Below are 20,996 nucleotides of genomic sequence, written 5' to 3' on the forward strand. Positions count from 1 at the left end.
TGAGAAGGCAGTTCTCCATGGAATTGCTCGGCTTTGTTACTTTTTGTAATAAGGTCTATTTGAATTCACATGCTCCGGTATCTGAGAAATATTTCATTCAATATTTCCACGACAATGATCCGTAAGAGGCACTCCTCTTGTTGGTCTTTGGGCAGTTATGGATAGATGGGTGGGTGGCAGTGATGGGATAAATTCTTGCTAAAAGGTGTCATCTTTTCGATGAAAAGTCAAAACAATGTCCTAAATCTCACTTGTCTTTTAAGATCCAAAACAAGGGTCGTGTTCCCCTGCTCAGATGTTGCATGCATCAACCAACGGTTGCGTGCCATGTCATCGACTGACAGATTTCTGTAACAAATTGTGGTTATCCAGGCATTGTAAGAAATGGCATGTGTCAGCTTCGCCTGGGCAGAGGAACACGTCCACTTTGTCCAGTCCACATTAAACTAGTGCAGGGAAACAAATACATGTTAGTGCCCAATGTATACTGAACAAAAATATAAACGCAACAATGAAAGATTTTGCTTAGTTACAGTTCATAAGGAAATCGGTACATTTAAATTCATTAGGCCCTAATCTATGTATTTCACATGACTATGCAGGGGCGCAGCCATGGTTGGGCATAGGGCAACCGATTTGGGAGCCAGGCCAAGTCAATCTGAATTGAGTTTTTCTGCACAAAAGGGTTTTATGACAGATATAAATACTCCTCAGTTTCATCAGGTGGCTGGTCTCAGATGATCCCGCAGGTGAAGAAGCCGGATGTGGAGGTCCTGGGCTGGCGTGGTTACATAATGCTATATTCTCTAAAACAATGTTGGAGGCAGCTTATGGTGGATAAATTAACATTCAATTATCTGGCAACAGCTCTGGTGGACAGTCCTGCAGTCAGCATGCCAATTGCACGCTCACTCAACTTGAGACATCTGTGGCATTGTTCACATTTTAGAGTGGCCTTTTATTGTCCCCAGCACAAGGTGCATATGTTTAATGATTATGCTGTTTAATCAGCTTCTTGATATGCCACACCAGTCAGGTGAATGGATTCTCTTGGCAAAGAAGAAATGCTCACTAGCAGGGATGTAAACAAATTTGAGCACAAATTTGGAGAGCACAACATTTCGGGATCTTTTATTTCAGCTCATGAAACATTGGACGAAAACTTTACATGTTGCTTTTATATGTGTTCTGTAAAACAAGGGCCATGTTCGAAATGATCAAATGTATCATGGGTAAATTGTGACTGTCTGACTGGTCTACAAATAATAATTTTATGATGCAATGTTCTTTGTTGATCAGTCAGTCCGCAGTCGCCGGCAATGTCGGAACAAGACCTCTGTCTTTGGTAAACCAGTGTGTGTATGCCACATTCAAAACAACTGGGAACTCCGACTTCAATTGCGTTCGAGACAAAAGGGCTCTGAAAAAAGCGAGCTCCAGACTGGGAAAAATCGTTTTGAACGGTCATCCAACTCGGAATTCCATGTCGGGAACGCGGGCCTCTTCCTAGAGCTCTGACTTTCCGATCTGAAGATCACTGACGTCCACAGGAGGTTTGTGGCACCTTAATGTCGAATGGTATTGTTATGTATGGTACGACGTGCTGTACGTCATACTATACGTTGTTATGGTTTACGACAGTGTGCTGCTTTACGGATGAATGGGTTGTCAGGATGAGTGGCACATGTCATTAAACGACAGAGTGATGTACAATGTGAAACCGTGCAGACGTGCGATATAACAGGTATCAAACATGGTTTCCAGCTGTTTGATGCTATTTCATTTGCTCTGTTCCAGCCATTATTATCAGCCCTTCTCCGCTCAGCCGCCTCCTTCGCTGACGTCATGATTTGACCTGGTTTTCTTCCGATTTCCCATGCCGCGTTTAAAACAACTGGGAACTCGGAAATCTCCGACCTCAGTGCGTTCAAATCAACTCGGAATTCCAGCTTGGGCCTTTTTCTAAATCTCCGACCTGAAGATCACTGACGTCTTGATTTGACCTCATATTTTTCCCAGTTTTGAACGCGGTACCAGTTGTATTGAAAGTATCAATACTTACAAAACAAACCATTTTGAAAACCATTTATTTGATAATGAGCTAACCGATAGCTGACATAAACACTCAACGTTTTAAAACTTTCCTCGTTGATATTTCTTCCTCTCATTATTATTATTCTAACTATTCCTATCGACCCCTACGCGGATCATACATGCTCCAGTACACTGTACCTTGTAAAACGGTTATCCGAGTTGCACAAAACAGCGGATATTACATCAATGAGTGCAACAACACAGAGGTCCGACGTTGCAAATAAGGCAGCACTTGTTCAGCCTGCAACCGAAAGACCAGCTTATTGCAGAATGTCAGGCATTGAAGAAACTTCACATGTATCCTCTGGATTGCAGGATGAGAGGAGGAGCGAGGAAGGGGTCGAAGAGGAGCCCGAGATTGACTATGAAAACCCGTTCCGTTATATGTTTTACAGGTAGGCTAATTCGCTAGTTAGGCTAAGTAGCTAGCTAACGTTAGCTAGAAAAGTGATTGCATGTTGTGGTTAGTGATGCCAAATTTAGCCATGCATTCATCATAAGTCGAAGATGCATAAAGACGGGTTCACATTGCTATCAGAGTGTAACGTTAGCTAGTCAAAGATTGTTCTCTGTGGAGTAATTTGGCTATTTTTCCCAACTCCATGAGCCGGTTTGAATTAGCTGGCTAGCTACGTTAGCTTGCTCGCCTTGAAAGGGAGATCCGATTGATCTGTAATTGATAGTACACTTACAATTATAGCTAGGTATTAGTGTTTTATATTTTGCATTGATTTAAATGGGATACCTGAACATTTGTCGTAGCCGCATTGGCGGAGAGAAGAGTTGCCCCATTCACTAATGTCCCTCTAGCTTTACCCTCTCTGTCTCCCTCCCGCCTCTGCTCATATAAAAGAGACAGAAAAGAATGGGCTGATTTAGAACCTGTTCCACAAGATGATGGTCCCAATCCTGTTGTGAAGATTGCCTACTCTGACAAGTGTAAGATATTAAACTTGGCATATAATTTAGAACCATACATCCATATTGTTTTATGGATATCATCTCATGCATTTAGCCTACCAAATGACTCCGAAGTCCTTTTGAGTAGTTACGATTCATGTCAAAATTATTTCACTTTGCATCAGAAACGTTTAATTTCACACGTACCAAATGCAACCAAACATGTCACTTTTGTTTCCAATAGTCACAGACGTGTATGACTATTTCCGAGCGTTATTGAAGAATGATGAAAAAAGCGACAGGGCATTCACGCTAACGGCTGAAGCTATCGAACTGAATGCTGCAAATTACACTGTATGGTAAGCCAATGTTATTATGATTTATGAACACAACAACAGTAGAATACCAATGGTTTTATTTGGTATAACCCTCTCTTCGAAAATGACAAGTGCAAGACCCTAAAGAAAGGGTGTACTTTTTCCTCTTTCTGTGTCTGTCTGTGTGTGTGAAGGCACTACCGGCGAGTGTTACTGCAGGCCCTGGAGAAGGACCTGAGAGAGGAGATGAGGTACATTACAGCCATCATTGAGGACCAGCCCAAAAACTACCAAGTCTGGTGAGCTCTTCCAATCTAAAATGTAGTGTCACTATACCACTATCACGATCTGACAATACTCAATTTTCCATGGCAAAAAGCAAACACGTAGCAGACTAACACTATAATCCTTTAAGAACCTACTTTATGTAAAATATTGTGTGCTGTACTTTTGGAAAATGAACAAATGTGACAGGCTGTTTGTCTCCAACATTTGCATTTGAGCATATAGATACATTTTCCTTCTCAACAAGTTGAACAATAAACTTGTTCTTCTGTTACACAAAGACTTGTGTAGAACCATAGAATGTGTGTCTTCTCCTTATCCTAGGCACCATAGACGTATGGTGGTGGAGTGGCTGAACGACCCCTCAGAAGAACTGGAGTTCATTGCAGAGATCCTAAGTCAGGATGCTAAGAACTACCACGCCTGGCAGCACAGACAGTGGGTCCTCAAGGTAGGAGCCTCAACAACCAGGTTGTGTTTGTAACTCATGGTGAATTGTTAGCTGTGTGCTTGTAGCGGCCATCGTGCAAGTGACATCTCCAGCCTGAGACACAGAATTACTGTTGTCCTGGACCAAGTGACATCTCCTGCCCTGAGACATAGAATTACTGTTGTCCTGGACCAAGTGACATCTCCTGCCCTGAGACATAGAATTACTGTTGTCCTGGACCAAGTGACATCTCCTGCCCTGAGACAAAGAATTACTGTTGTCCTGGACCAAGTGACATCTCCTGCCTGACACATAGAATTACTGTTGTCCCGGACCAAGTGACATCTCATGCCTGACACACAGAATTACTGTTGTCCCGGACCAAGTGACATCTCCTGCCCTGACACACAGAATTACTGTTGTCCCGGACCAAGTGACATCTCCTGCCCTGACACATAGAATTACTGTTGTCCTGGACCAAGTGACATCTCCTGCCTGACACATAGAATTACTGTTGTCCTGGACCAAGTGACATCTCCTGCCTGAGACATAGAATTACTGTTGTCCTGGACTAAGTGACATCTCCTGCCTGACACATAGAATTACTGTTGTCCCGGACCAAGTGACATCTCCTGCCCTGACACATAGAATTACTGTTGTCCCGGACCAAGTGACATCTCATGCCTGACACACAGAATTACTGTTGTCCCGGACCAAGTGACATCTCCTGCCCTGAAACATAGAATTACTGTTGTCCCGGACCAAGTGACATCTCCTGCCCTGACACACAGAATTACTGTTGTCCCGGACCAAGTGACATCTCATGCCTGACACACAGAATTACTGTTGTCCCGGACCAAGTGACATCTCCTGCCTGAGACATAGAATTACTGTTGTCCCGGACCAAGTGACATCTCCTGCCTGACACATAGAATTACTGTTGTCCCGGACCAAGTGACATCTCCTGCCCTGACACATAGAATTACTGTTGTCCCGGACCAAGTGACATCTCCTGCCTGACACATAGAATTACTGTTGTCCTGGACCAAGTGACATCTCCTGCCTGACACATAGAATTACTGTTGTCCCGGACCAAGTGACATCTCCTGCCTGAGACATAGAATTACTGTTGTCCCAGATCAAGTGACATCTCCTGCCCTGACACATAGAATTACTGTTGTCCCGGACCAAGTGACATCTCCTGCCTGAGACATAGAATTACTGTTGTCCCGGACCAAGTGACATCTCATGCCTGACACATAGAATTACTGTTGTCCCGGACCAAGTGACATCTCCTGCCCTGACACATAGAATTACTGTTGTCCCGGACCAAGTGACATCTCCTCACCCTCACCTTGGCTTTTACGGGTCAATGGTATTCACGGTGCTTATTGAGTAGGAAGTGTTCCTGTACAGTGTGTCTCTGGATAAGTCCAGTTTGGGACAGGGACTAGACCTACTCTGTTACACATTCACAATCACATATCTTCTTATGAAATTGAGAGTATATGGCTGCCTATGGAGTATGCAAATAATCTATTGTTATCAGAAAGGGTCAAATGACAATCTGTTGCTAGTAGAAAGGGTCAAATAATCTATTGCTATCAGAAAGGGTCAAATGACAATCTGTTGCTAGTAGAAAGGGTTAAATAATCTATTGCTAGTAGAAAGGGTCAAATCTATTGCTATCAAAAAGGGTCAAATAACAATGTATTGCTATCAGAAAGGGTCAAATAACAATGTATTGCTATCAGAAATTGTCAAATTTACAATCTATTGCTAGTAGAACGGGTGGTGCCAAAGATTTCCTCTCTGTGTCTCTGATTGGAAGGATAAACTGACACTTCTGCTAGACGAGCAAAGCGATGATCCCAGTTTCGGTTGTCCCTTTCCTTTCATTATCTCACTCCACTTATTACAGTAGTGTCGCATGATTTGCGGTCAAACTGCAAAAGCATTGTGAATGTAGCCTACCTAAGACTCAATGGCCCAATTTTGAAAATGTTATCAGCTCCAGATTTGTGGTAATGAAACCAAAATGGCCTTGATTTGCATAATTTATTTTCGCATGTCTATGCAAATGAAGTGACATTTGCATTCTGCCTCCGAACAGACCTCCTGTGGTTCTCTGAAATGGGCTGCATTGATTATATGACTGTGCAGTTTTGTTGTCCTAGTTATGTGTGATTGAATCACTGTATAGTCTTGGAAAGTATCTAGTAGCGGATGGATCAGAAATGTCTCTAGGATATCAGCATGAAGGGAGATTTCTCAACCAGAAAATCCTTTACCTGCAGTGCATATTAATCAGTGGTCAAATGCCATTGGAATACTGTATAGCAATGACAATGGTGTGTTTGTCTCTGTCATTACTAAATATGTGTATGGAGTGTGTCTGGTCTAAATACTGATGTGTGTATCTGGACTAAATACTGGAAGTGTGTCGACTAAAGTGTATGGCGTGTCAGTCTAAATAGGTGTGTATTGTTTTCCAGGAGTACAAGCTGTGGGACAGTGAGCTGGAGTATGTGGAGCAGTTGTTGGAGGAGGATGTGAGGAACAACTCTGCATGGAACCAGAGGCACTACGTCATCTCCCACACGACAGGCTACTCAGACCCAGCCATACTCAACAGAGAAGTACAGTATGTACCAGCTCTCCCTACATACCATATCTCATGTCAGCCCCACACCTTACTACTCTTGAGTAGAAACTGAAAATGGGAAAGAAACAACCTCCTACCCACCAGACACTTAAACCTCCTATCCCCTACCCAATAGACACACAATCCTCCTACCCACCAGACACTTAAACCTCCTATCCCCTACCCAATAGACACACAATCCTCCTACCCACCAGACACTTAAACCTCCTATCCCCTACCCAATAGACACACAATCCTCCTACCCACAAGACACTTAAACCTCCTATCCCCTACCCAATAGACACATAATCCTCCTACCCACAAGACACTTAATCCTCCTATCCCCTACCCAATAGACACATAATCCTCCTACCCACAAGACACTTAATCCTCCTATCCCCTACCCAATAGACACACAATCCTCCTACCCACAAGACACTTAATCCTCCTATCCCCTACCCAATAGACACATAATCCTCCTACCCACCAGACATTTAAACCTCCTATCCCCTACCCAATAGACACATAATCCTCCTACCCACCAGACACTTAATCCTCCTATCCCCTGCCCAATAGACACATAATCCTCCTACCCACAAGACACTTAATCCTCCTATCCCCTGCCCAATAGACACATAATCCTCCTACCCACCAGACATTTAAACCTCCTATCCCCTACCCAATAGACACATAATCCTCCTACCCACCAGACACTTAAACCTCCTATCCCCTACCCAATAGACACATAATCCTCCTACCCACCAGACACTTAAAGCTCCTACCCACCAGACACTTAATCCTCCTATCCCCTGCCCAATAGACACATAATCCTCCTACCCACAAGACACTTAATCCTCCTATCCCCTGCCCAATAGACACATAATCCTCCTACCCACCAGACATTTAAACCTCCTTTCCCCTACCCAATAGACACATAATCCTCCTACCCACCAGACACTTCATCCTCCTATCCCCTACCCAATAGACACATAATCCTCCTATCCCCTACCCAATAGACACATAATCCTCCTATCCCCTACCCAATAGACACATAATCCTCCTATCCCCTACCCAATAGACACATAATCCTCCTACCCACCAGACACTTCATCCTCCTATCCCCTACCCAATAGACACATAATCCTCCTATCCCCTACCCAATAGACACATAATCCTCCTACCCACAAGACACTTAATCCTCCTATCCCCTACCCAATAGACACATAATCCTCCTACCCACCAGACACTTAATACTCCTATCCCCTACCCAATAGACACATAATCCTCCTACCCACCAGCCACTTAAACCTCCTACCCACCAGACACTTAATCCTCCTATCCCCTACCCAATAGACACATAATCCTCCTACCCACCAGCCACTTAAACCTCCTACCCACCAGACACTTAATCCTCCTATCCCCTGCCCAATAGACACATAATCCTCCTACCCACAAGACACTTAATCCTCCTATCCCCTGCCCAATAGACACATAATCCTCCTACCCACAAGACACTTAATCCTCCTATCCCCTACCCAATAGACACATAATCCTCCTATCCCCTACCCAATAGACACATAATCCTCCTACCCACCAGACACTTCATCCTCCTATCCCCTACCCAATAGACACGTAATCCTCCTACCCACCAGACACTTAAACCTCCTATCCCCTACCCAATAGACACATAATCATCCTACCCACCAGACACTTAATACTCCTATCCCTTACCCAATAGACACATAATCCTCCTATCCCCTACCCAATAGACACATAATCCTCCTATCCCCTACCCAATAGACACATAATCCTCCTACCCACAAGACACTTAATCCTCCTATCCCTTACCCAATAGACACATAATCCTCCTATCCCCTACCCAATAGACACATAATCCTCCTACCCACAAGACACTTAATCCTCCTATCCCCTACCCAATAGACACATAATCCTCCTACCCACAAGACACTTAATCCTCCTATCCCCTGCCCAATAGACACATAATCCTCCTACCCACAAGACACTTAATCCTCCTATCCCCTGCCCAATAGACACATAATCCTCCTACCCACAAGACACTTAATCCTCCTATCCCCTACCCAATAGACACATAATCCTCCTACCCACCAGACACTTCATCCTCCTATCCCCTACCCAATAGACACGTAATCCTCCTACCCACCAGACACTTAAACCTCCTATCCCCTACCCAATAGACACATAATCATCCTACCCACCAGACACTTAATACTCCTATCCCTTACCCAATAGACACATAATCCTCCTATCCCCTACCCAATAGACACATAATCCTCCTATCCCCTACCCAATAGACACATAATCCTCCTATCCCCTACCCAATAGACACATAATCCTCCTACCCACCAGACACTTCATCCTCCTATCCCCTACCCAATAGACACATAATCCTCCTACCCACCAGACAGTTAAACCTCCTTTCCCCTACCCAATAGACACATAATCCTCCTACCCACCAGACACTTCATCCTCCTAGCCCCTACCCACCAGACACTTCATCATAGACACTTCATAAACTCAGCAAAAAAAGAAACGTCCTCTCACTGTCAACTGCGTTTATTTTCATCAAACTTAACACGTAAATATTTGTGTGAACATAACAAGATTCATTAACTGAGACAAACTGAACAAGTTCCACAGACATGTGACTAACAGAAATTGAATAATGTGTCCCTGAACAAAGGGGGAGTCAAAATCAAAAGTAACAGTCAGTATCTGGTGTGGCCACCAGCTGCATTAAGTACTGCAATGCATCTCCTCCTTATGAACTGAACCAGATTTGCCCGTTCTTGCTGTGAGATGTTACCCACTCTTCCACCAAGGCACCTGCAAGTTCCCGGACATTTCTGGGGGGGAATGGCCCTAGCCCTAGCCCTCACCCTCCGATCCAACAGGTCCCAGACGTGCTCAATGGGATTGAGATCCGGGCTCTTCGCTGGCCATGGCAAAACACTGGCATTCCTGTCTTGCAGAAAATCACGCACAGAACGAGCAGTGTGGCTGGTGGCATTGTCATGCTGGAGGGTCATGTCAGGATGAGCCTGCAGGAAGGGTACCACATGAGGGAGGAGGATGTCTTCCCTGTAACGCACAGCGTTGAGATTGCCTGCAATGACAACAAGCTCAGTCCGGTGATGCTGTGACACACCGCCCCAGACCATGACGGACCCTCCACCTCCAAATCGATCCCGCTCCAGAGTACAGGCCTCGGTGTAACGCTCATTCCTTCAACGATAAACGCGAATCCGACCATCACCCCTGGTGAGACAAAACCGCGACTCGTCAGTGAAGAGCGACGGTGGGTTTGTGCCCATAGGTGACGTTGTTGCCGGTGATGTCTGGTGAGGACCTGCCTTACAACAGGCCTACAAGCCCTCAGTCTAGCCTCTCTCAGCCTATTGCGGACAGTCTGAGCACTGATGGAGGGATTGTGCATTCGTGGTGCAACTCGGGCAGTTGTTGTTGCCATCCTGTATCTGTCCCACAGGTGTGATGTTCGGATGTACTGATCCTGTGCAGGTGTTGTTACACGTGGTCTGCCACTGCGAGGACGATCAGCCGTTCGTCCTGTCTCCCTGTAGCGCCGTCTTAGGCGTCTCACAGTACGGACATTGCAATTTATTGCCCTGGCCACATCTGCAGTCCTCAAGCCTCCTTTGCAGCACACCTAAGGCACGTTCACGCAGATGAGCAGGGACCCTGGGCATCTTTCTTTTGGTGTTTTTCAGAGTCATTAGAAAGGCCTCTTTAGTGTCCTAAGTTTTCATAACTGTGACCTTAATTGCCCACCGTCTGTAAGCTGTTAGTGTCTTAACGACCGTTCCACAGGTGCATGTTCATTAATTGTTTATGGTTCATTAAACAAGCATGGGAAACAGTGTTTAAACCCTTTACAATGAAGATCTGTGAAGTTTTGGGGATTTTTACGAATTATCTTTGAAAGACAGGGTCCTGAAAAGGGGCCATATATTTTTTTGCTGAGTTTATATCTGAAAGGATGTGTTCAGTATGAGCATCATAATAGTAGCTCCACCTTGCCCTCTGATAGGCTAGATGGGTCTTCCAGCATTACACCTATCAAATTGTTTTGGATCTCCTTGGGTAAGGGATTTTTTGTGGACTGGACAGAGATTTCCAGTGTGCTACATCAGACACATATCTGATAAATGTGTTCTCCTTTGTCTTTTTTAAGGTACAGTCTCAAACAGATCAAGAAGGCTCCCCACAATGAAAGTGTGTGGAACTATTTGAAAGGGTAGGTGTCATACAGGATTCATTCAGTAGGGAATTAAATAATACTTAAAGGGATACATAGGGATTTAGGACATTTGTATGTCTCTGCATCAAGTATGGAGCTCGTTTCCTGAGCCAATGCTAACTAGTGTTAGCGCAATGACGAAGTCTATGGCATCCACTAGCATGCTAGCAGTTACCATAAACTTCCAGTCACTGTGCTAATGCTAGTTCGCAACTTCCTTCAAACTGCACACATGGACATAAAAATGGTATCCACGAGTTCATCTACACACTGCGAAGTACTGTAGATAAAGTGCCTCATTGCCAAAATTCTTAAGTATTCATATTTAAGGTCCAATGCAGCTGTTTTTATCTCAATATCAAATCATTTCTGGGTAACAATTAATACCTTACTGTGATTGTTTTTCCATTAAAATGGTCAAAAAGAAACAAAAATAGATTCTTATCAAAGAGTAATTTTTCAAGCAAGAATTTTGCTAGGACTGTCTGGGAGTGTTCTGAGTGGGGAGGGGAAAACTGAAAACTAGCTGTTATTGGCAGAGAGGTTTGGAACTCTTTCTTATTGGTCTATTAATTAATTTACGGCCTGGTGATGTAACTAGGCAGGCCAAACTCCATCCCACCAAAACAGGCTGACATTTCAGGCAGTCTTTTTAAACCACTCTTACACTGACAAGGACATTATCATAATTTTCACAGTTATTTCAACCTCATAGTTTGGAAATATGTATAAAACACTGGTAAATCAAGTTTTTGACCGCACAGGGCCTTTGTGAGTCTACAACATAATGGCTAATAATAATAATAATAATAATGCACTTATCTTGCAGTTTCTATCCTCCACCAGCAGATGTCAGAAGTCACCATGTTTAGTGTAGGAGCTCTGAATTGGGATACTGCTTCTGTAGAGTTGGCTGAAGCTTTTCACACCCCTCTCCTCCTCCTTTTCCCCCAGGATTCTGCAGGACCGGGGCATGTCGTCCCACCCGGGTCTCCTGGAGCAGATCCTGGAGCTCAAGGAGACCCACTGCTCGCCCTACCTGCTGGGCTTCCTGGTGGACATCTACGAGGACTCCCTGGAGAACACCTCAGGAGACCAGGAGGAGGTCCTTAGCAAGGCCCTGGAGGTGAGCAGCACTGGGACCTATCGAACTTAAAGGGATAGTTCAGCCCAAATGTATGGGAAAATAGGCATAATCTAATTTCACATTTTGGGATTACTTTATAGTAGTGATATGCATATAAAATCAAATACAATTTTATTCGCAGAATACAACAGGTAGACCTTACTGTGAAATGCTTACGTACAAGCCCTTAACCAACAATGCAGTTTTAAGACAAATAAGAGTTAAGAAAAGATTGACTAAATAAACGAAAGTTTAAAAAAACTAAAAACATTTACACAAAATAATAATGAGGCTGTTTATACAGGGGATACCGGTACCGAGTCAATGTGCGGGGGTACAGTTGAAGTCAGAAGTTTACATACACTTAGGTTGGAGTCATTAAAACTCGTTTTTCAACCACTCCACAAATTACTTGTTAACAAACTATAGTTTTGGAAAGCCGGTTATGACATCTACTTTGTGCATGACACAAGTAATTTTTCCAACAATTGTTTACAGACAGATTATTTCACTTATCATTCACTGTATCACAATTCCAGTGGGTCAGAAGTTTACATACACTAAGTTGACTGTGCCTTTAAACAGCTTGGAAAATTCCAGAAAATTATGTCATGGCTTTAGAAGCTTCTGATAGGCTAATTGACATCATTTGAATCAATTGGAGGTGTACCTGTGGATGTATTTCAAGGCCTACCTTCAAACTCAGTGCCTCTTTGCTTGACATCATGGGAAAATCAAAAGAAATCAGCCAAGACCTCAGAAAAAAATATTGTAGACCTCCACAAGTCTGGTTCATCCTTGTGAGCAATTTCCAAACGCCTGAAGGTACCACGTTCATCTGTACAAACAATAGTGTGCAAGTATAAACACCATAGGACCACGCATCCCTCATACCGCTCAGGAAGGAGATGCGTTCTGTCTTCTAGAGATTAATGTACTTTGGTGCGAAAAGTGTAAATCAATTCCAGAACAACAGCAAAGGACCTTGTGAAGATGCTGGAGGAAACAGGTACAAAAGTATCTATATCCACAGTAAAACGAGTCCTATATCGACATAACCTGAAAGGCCGCTCAGCAAGGAAGAAGCCACTGGTCCAAAACCACCAGAAAAAAGCCAGACTATGGTTTGCAACTGCCCATGGGGACAAAGATCATACTTTTTGGAGAAATTGCCTCTGGTCTGATGAAATCAAAATACTTGGCCATAATGATCATCGTTATGTTTGGAGGAAAAAGGGGGAGGCTTGCAAGCCGAAGAACACCATCCCAACTGTGAATGAAGTACGGGGGTGGCAGCATCATGTTGTGGGAGTGCTTTGCTGCAGGAGGGACTGGTGCACTTCACAAAATAGATGGCATCATGAGGCAGGAAAATTATGTGGATATATTTAAGCAACATCTCAAGACATCAGTCAGGAAGTTAAAGCTTGGTCGCAAATGGGTCTTTCAAATGGACAAATACTCCAAGCATACTTCCAAAGTTGTGGCAAAATGGCTTAAGGACAACAAAGTCAAGGTATGGTCCAAAATTCACCCAACTTATTTTGGAAGGCTATCTGAAACGTTTGACCCAAGTTAAACAATTTAAAGACAATGCTACCAAATACTAATTGAGTGTATGTAAACTTCTGACCCACTGGGAATGTGATGAAAGAAATAAAAGCTGAAATAAATCATTCTCTCTACTATTATTCTGACATTTCACATTCTTAAAATAAAGTGGTGATCCTAACTGACCTAAAACAGGGAATTTTTACTAGGATTAAATGACAGGAATTGTGAAAAACTGAGTTTAAATGTATTTGGTTAAGGTGTATGTAAACATCTGACTTCAACTGTATAAACAACTATAAAATAATTTAGAGACAGATGGTGGCAGAAGTAGTATTTGGTTGTGCACTCAGCTGAAAGGAGTCTTCTGGATCACTGTTTCTCAATCCATTTCTTGGAGGACCCGACGGGAGTGCACATTTTTATTCTAGCCCAGAAGTAGCACACTTGATTCAACTAAACACCAAGCTTTGATGAGTTGAAATGTGCTAGTGCTCTGCCCGAACAGAAATTGTGAAACTGGTGTAGATGCTGAAGAACTTGGCAACAATGTGCAGAGAATGAAAATGGAGTGTTCTACCATGGCTGGGACGTCTCCTTTCTTAGTACATTTCCAGTATAAAACATTGACTCCGAGTCAATCAGTGTATAACAGCCCTCGCACCAACAGTTCAAGGCTGAGGAAAAAGGGTAAATCAGTAGGAATTATTCAACGAGTCCGCGTGTCGGATTTGAAAACTCTTTCGCCTGTCGCGCTGGATGCCTTGCGTGCTTTTCCAAGCCTCCCATGTCTACCTGGCAGTTTGAATGACAGCTCGTATGTTGCCTCTGTATTGGGGAACTCAATGCTCGGGTGTGTGCTGGAGTTAATTAGGGTTCTGGGGAGGGTTTTTTTTCTGCTGTTGCTGTTTTCAATAGGCATTGGCTCATTCAGAAAAAAACACTGCAGGAGCTCTTAAACTTATTTTAGTTCCGTCTACTCGGAAATGCATGCAGCAGGACGGGATTGCTTTCAGTTGGTTGTTGAGAATATGATTTGTATTTTTCTTCCTATTTACTTAAAAAAACAATTGACATCTCTCAATGCTAGTGCAACTTCGAGAGATGTCAATGTACAGGTAACTGCTAAAATAATGGAAACGCTTGAGTAAATGAGGGATACAAAGTATATTGAAAGCAGGTGCCTCCACACACGTGTGGTTTCTTTAGCTTAGTGTCATCATGCTTAGTGTCATGTATAAAAATGCTGGGCAGGCCATTATTTTTGACATTTGGGATGACAGTGCTCCCATCCACAGGGCACGAGTGGTCACCTGAATGGTTTGATGAGCATGAAAATGAAATGCCGTGGCCATCTCAGTCACCAGATCTCAACCCATTGAACACTTATGGGAAATTCTGGAGCGGTGCCTGAGACCATTTGTCACCACCACCAACAAAACACCAAATTATGGAATTTCTCGTGGAAGGATGGTGTTGCATCCCTCCAGTAGACTTCCAGACACTTGTAGAATCTATACCAAGGTGCATTGAAGCTGTTCTGGCTCGTGGGGGCCCAGCACCCTATTAAGAGACGTTATGTTGGTGTTTCCTTAGTTTTGGCAGTTACCTCTATGTTGAGTAGCCATTAGCCAACCTATTCACTACCAGTACTCCTACCATGGCTGTGGTAATGGATATAATATAAATAATGACCAGGTCATTTCATTTGCACATAATCAAACAAGCAAGTTTTTTGTATTATTGTTTTTATAGGGGGTAGATCAGCTTTGTTGCAGATACTGTATATTGTAGCTTCTATCAATGTAATTGTCTGCATCATTTAAAATCCCCCATATATATATTTTTTGTAGATACATGGTGCATTCGGAAAGTATTCAGACCACTTAACTTTTTCCACATTTTGTTACGTTACAGCCTTAATCTAAAATGGATTAAATCGTTTTTTTCCTCATCAATCTGCACACAATACCACAAAATGACAAAGAAAAAACAGGTTTAAGTTTTTTTTGTGCAAATGTATACAAAATATAAAAAAACTGAAATCAGTTACAAAAGTATTCAGACCCTTTACTCAGTACTTTGTTGAAGCACCTTTGGCAGCAATTACATCCTTGAGTCTTCTTGGGTATGACGCTACAAGTTTGGCACACCTGTATTTGGGGAGTTTCTCCCGTTATTCTCTGCAGAGTCTCTCAAGCTCTGACAGGTTGAATGGGAGCGTTGCTGCACAGCTATTTTCAGGTCTCTCCAGAGATGTTCAATCTGGTTCAAGTGCAGGCTCAGGCTGGGCCACTCAAGGACATTGAGACTTTTCCCAAAGCCATGCCTGCATTGTCTTGGCTGTGTGCTTAGGGTCGTTGTCCTGTTGGAAGGTGAACCTTCTCCCCAGTCTGACATCCTGAGTGCTCTGGAGCAGGTTTTCATCAAGGATCTCTGTACTTTGCTCCATTCATCTTTCCCTCGATCCTGCCTAGTCTCCCAGTCCCTGCCGCTGAAAAACATCCCCACAGCATGATGCTGCCACCACCATGCTTCACCGTAGAGATGGTGCTAGGTTTCCTCCAGACTTGGCATTCAGGCCAAAGAGTTCAATCTTTGTTTCATCAGACCAGAGAAACCGGTTTGTCATGGTCTGAGACTGCTTTAGGTGCCTTTTGGCAATCTCCAAGCGTGCTGTCGTGCCTTTTACTGAGGAGTGGCTTCAGTCTGCCCACTCTACAATAAAGGCCTGGAGTGCTGCAGAGATAGTTGTCTTTCTGGAACGTTCCCCCATCTCCACAGAAGGACTCTGACTGTTTCATTTTGAATACATTTGCAAAGATTTCTAAACCTGTTTTTGCTTTGTCATCATGGGGTTTTGTGTTTAGATGGATGAGGGGGAAAGAAATCTATTCAATCAATTTTAGAATAAGCCTGTAATGTAACAAAATGTGGAAAAAGTCAAAGGGTCTGAATACTTCCCGAGTGCACCGTATAACATTCTATTGGTTGCAAGAATTTTGTATAATTTTTTTTATTGAAAAATGCAGTTTTTTGAATCCGGTATTGTTTTGTGTATCAGTTTATAAACCATGTAATATGGAATCGGTATATCGTAAATCGCTTCACAGCTATTTTGCAATCTATATGGCACAGCTGTCAATTTTTTGGTCCTTAAATTAAACTGATATAGTTTTTTTATTTATGACAATTTTCTTTAACCAATTTTGATCTTTAATGCAGGGCGGACAGACAAGTTCCTTACTTTCCCCCCCTTCCACTTGCCTCTTCCATTTTTGCGGTAATGCTGCAATTGTTGTAATTTTGAGTAGAGCAGACATTTCCATATGTTTTCATTAGCTCCACATGTGACAACTCCACCAGTCCTATTTATGACATAATTTAAAATACTCATACTTGTTTTTATTCCAAAAATGCTTTTTTAATCAATTAGTATATTTGCGTTTTAACCATAATATTAGTATTTTTTTTGTTCTGTCTTTTCTGGCGGATTAAACTGAAATTGCAACCAACTTTATGGTTTGTTAAATAATATATATATACATTTCAGAGATTTTCATTTTCAAATAACAGAGTGAGAGGTTGTAATCAGAATGAAGCAAAAAAGTCCATTCTTGTTCAAGGGGTGAGACATTTTTACTAATCTGCTATAGAATCAGTTTGGATTTAAGTATAACTTTTGTATGACTGAAGCCTTTAGTGAGAGGTCTAATGCTTTCATATTTAATCATTTCTGCCCTCTGAATTCATATTCATTATATAAATAGGCTCCTTTGCATTTTGTCTGGCTTGCCGTTCCAAATGAGTTTTTTTTTTTTTTTGCTCATAATTTTTTTTAAACAAGTCGCTAGGTGTAGGCAAGGCCATAAACAAATAGGTAAACTGGGACATGACTAAAGAGTTAATCTGGGGGATTTTTCTACAAATAGACAGGTATTTTCCTTTTCATGGTAGCAAGATTTTCTTTTTCGCTAACTTTCAATTGAAATGTATTTTAGTGAGAGAATGTATTTCTTTCAGGATATGAATACCGAGTATATCCACATCAGTCAGATTATTTTATTGTTAAACTACACGGACATATAAAAGGTGTGTTTTTTTTTTGTTTTTTTTTTTGTGATGCAATACGTAATATTTATCATAATTTGGTTGTAATCCAGAGGTTAGAAAAAGTATCTAGATCCTCTGAGGCTGTGGAGGGATCCAAATTGTGGATTTAAAAGAACATGAATCATCAGTGACACCTATTTTTAACAGGGATGCAAACTAGTCACCTTTCGGCGAAATTGGCCGTTTTGAATCAAAAATATGTGACCTAGGTGAATCGTGTAGATCTGATGAGAAAAGTTTGGGGAGTGGGGGCTTTGGATGGCTGTAAGCGTTTGGATGCGCGTTTGGAGCAATACTGGCTGTATCCATGGCTCAGCCAGCCGTTCACATAACAACAGAATGCAGCACGGGATTGAAGAGATTTGCTAGTTACAGATTCAGTGAGGGCTCTGGAAAGACAGTAGGGTGCAAAGGCAGTTTGTTAGTTACAGCAGCGCGTCCCTGAATGATGACGAAGAGGTAGATGAGAAGCCTGACCACGAACGGGGGTGAGAAGGTGACGAAGCATACTTCATGAGCTGTAACCGGAAAAACAACTGGCATTTGGAAAGTTTGAGGTGAAGGAGAAAGTGTGGTGGAACAAGTATTGTCAGCATTGTTAAGTATTTTGCTATAGTAGTTGGAGGGAGTTCTCCGTAAACTAACCAGAGAAATGTTGAGCAACATTAGCGAATTTAGCTGATCAAATAATTGAGTTTGTTTGAAAATTAGCTGGCTAATAAAGTCCGACAGCTGGCTTGCTAACCTTACAACATCAGATGAGCTAACGTTAATAATCTAACTGATTCGCTATAATATTACCTGGTATACGATTCTTGCCGTTCCTCAAGTTAACGCCTTAGTTGTTTAATGGACCCTGGCAGTCTGTGTGAAATGTTAACTAGCTAAGGAACAAACTATATCTGTGAACTAACGTTTTCCCTGTACAGCATGTGGTTAATTTTCAAAATGAGAGAATGGGGTGAAAATGAGGCGTTGCTTATTAAACAAGTGGATTCAGGGATCAAGTGTAGCTGGAGCTGGGCCTGATTTATGCTGTCGGCCAATAGAGGTGAAAGAAACGTCACACACTTTGTCTTTCAATACAGTGAATAGAAATGGTTATGCCAGGTGTACTCTGCCTGAAAGAGATCAATTATGCCAGCAAAGGGTATCATGCTCTGCTGGCACATTGTAGAACCGATGTCCACAGGCAGAACGTGAACAATGTAGCCCAAAGATATTGCTTTTGTTGTTGCATTTGACAGTAACACTTTTGTGAGTGAGGGGGGATTATTTAATTTTTTACTCGGTGAACGTTATTTTTGCACACATGTAGCCTTGTGCACTTGACCAATGTCTACTATAGTGGCCACTATAATAGAGCAAAAATAGAATGCCTGTTTGTTTCATTCTATTTCTACTTTTAAATAGTTTTTTTCCCCCCAAGTGCAATATTTAGATGTGTGTGTGTGTGTGTGTGGTCACAAGCATTCTATTATAAAGGCTGTCATGGCAAACTGCAATATTAGTATTGTTTTTTTCTCAAGACTTGAGTGTCATTTGCAGTAAAGTCTAGGCAACAAATAACATTGGATTGCTTTCCTTGCATTTTTTAGCTGTGAGTTAGGTTCACATTAACCACTTTATTTTACATACAGACTGACCATGTAGATCATATTCTTTGTTTTAATTAGTTAACCTGCATTCCCCCCTAGCAGGGATTTGTTTTGCATGTTTCAGTGAGAAAAAATAGTCACCTTTTTTGGCCCCTCACCAGTTTGCATTCCTGTTTTAAGCTTTGGATTTCTAACCCCTTGATATTATTGTTGGATCTGGTTTTAATAGCTAACATTTCAATGGCCATAATAAATAGATATGCCGATAGTTGACAGTTTAATACTATCTGAGAAGAAGCCATTATTTAATATTTTACACCTAGGGTTACTATACATAACTTTAACCCATTGTATAAGAGATTATTATTGTATAAGAAATCATTATCTTACCACATCAGTTCTTTCTGCTGTGTTGTGTAAATGGATCTCTTGTCCACTTGTTTCGTCTCTCGTGTCTTGCCCCTTTAATCGTGCTATAACTCTAACCCTCTCTGTCTCTCTCCATCCCCCTCCCTCTCCTCCTGTTCTCCCCCAAGCTCTGTGAGCTCCTGGCCCAGGAGAAGGACACCATCCGGAGGGAGTACTGGAGATACGTAGGCCGCTCCCTGCAGACGAAATACTGCTCTAGTGACCCCTCTACCACCAGCAGCGCCCCAGAAACTGACTGAGGATCAGCCTCGGTCTCCGTTCACCAGGAGACCACCTGCAATAGCTAAAAGAAGAAGACATAGAACCCAATGGGAGTCGAGGGAGCAACTGCTTTTATTCAGCCTGAGTTTGTTTGGCAATAGCGCAGCATTACCACATTGGTTAAATAAAATACAAAGAGAAATAACAAAAGAAACACTCTAAGCTTACTGTAAAAGAACTCACTGCAGATAAGTATTATGACTTAGGGTAGAAGATATGAATGCCTGCTGTCATGTATTAAGGTTTATAGCCATAGGTGAGCTAGTTTGGATGTTGATGACTTGAGTGTGTGCTAACCAAGAGTCTTATTGCTGTGAATGTTGGCTTTCAGATCATACTGTATCTAGAGAAATTATGCTTGTTTTGGATTTCTTCTGCTGCGCAGTACACAGGTACATTTGTATGTGACGCTGTAGCTAAGAAGATGTTGCTTCTTGCCTAAAAGCCCTTAAATCTCTGTAGATAGATATATATATTGCTGTCGTTGCCAAAACACTGTATAACCAAACTCGGCATTGCTGGAGGCTCCAGTCTTTTGTACGCTATAACTAATTATATGGTTATTCTAAACTGGAAGTTCTGCCCTTGTCTGTTTTCTCTCTCGTTTACGTGCCTCTCATTCTAACATGTACCCACTTTTCACCTTTTTTTCCCCTAGTGAGCCATTTTTGTCGGCACTACTGGGCATAATGGACCTGTGTTTGAGTTCATACAGTAATTGTCTCATCTGGATTCGGTCCCACTAACGAGCGAGCGAAATGAATATAACACATCCGCTCATGAACAAGCATTTCATCGTATTAGCAGTTAGCTGCTGAGCTAAACTACATTTACCAGGGATTTTTTGGGGGTCATGTAGAAATTATACATCGAAAGCACGACCCAATCGCAATGGCTTTCCCCTTATGTTGAAACTAGAAAACCTTGACTAATTTATATCTGAGGTTAGGA

General features: G+C 42.3%; 1 protein-coding gene across 1 annotated transcript; it reads left to right on the forward strand.

Moving 5' to 3' along the window:
* The first annotated feature begins 1,749 nt into the window (after nucleotides 1-1,749).
* LOC115170191 (protein farnesyltransferase/geranylgeranyltransferase type-1 subunit alpha) lies at nucleotides 1,750-20,621 on the forward strand. The gene is made up of 9 exons (XM_029726563.1): nucleotides 1,750-2,489; nucleotides 2,948-3,033; nucleotides 3,239-3,353; nucleotides 3,506-3,610; nucleotides 3,921-4,047; nucleotides 6,522-6,670; nucleotides 10,902-10,964; nucleotides 11,922-12,093; nucleotides 19,892-20,621. The coding sequence occupies exons 1-9, from the start codon at nucleotides 2,281-2,283 to the stop codon at nucleotides 20,021-20,023; spliced, it is 1,158 nt and encodes a 385-aa protein (XP_029582423.1). The 5' UTR covers nucleotides 1,750-2,280; the 3' UTR covers nucleotides 20,024-20,621.
* Nucleotides 20,622-20,996: the final 375 nt, after the last annotated feature.

The sequence above is a fragment of the Salmo trutta genome, chromosome 3 (assembly GCF_901001165.1).
Source record: "Salmo trutta chromosome 3, fSalTru1.1, whole genome shotgun sequence".
Lineage (NCBI taxonomy): Eukaryota > Metazoa > Chordata > Actinopteri > Salmoniformes > Salmonidae > Salmo > Salmo trutta.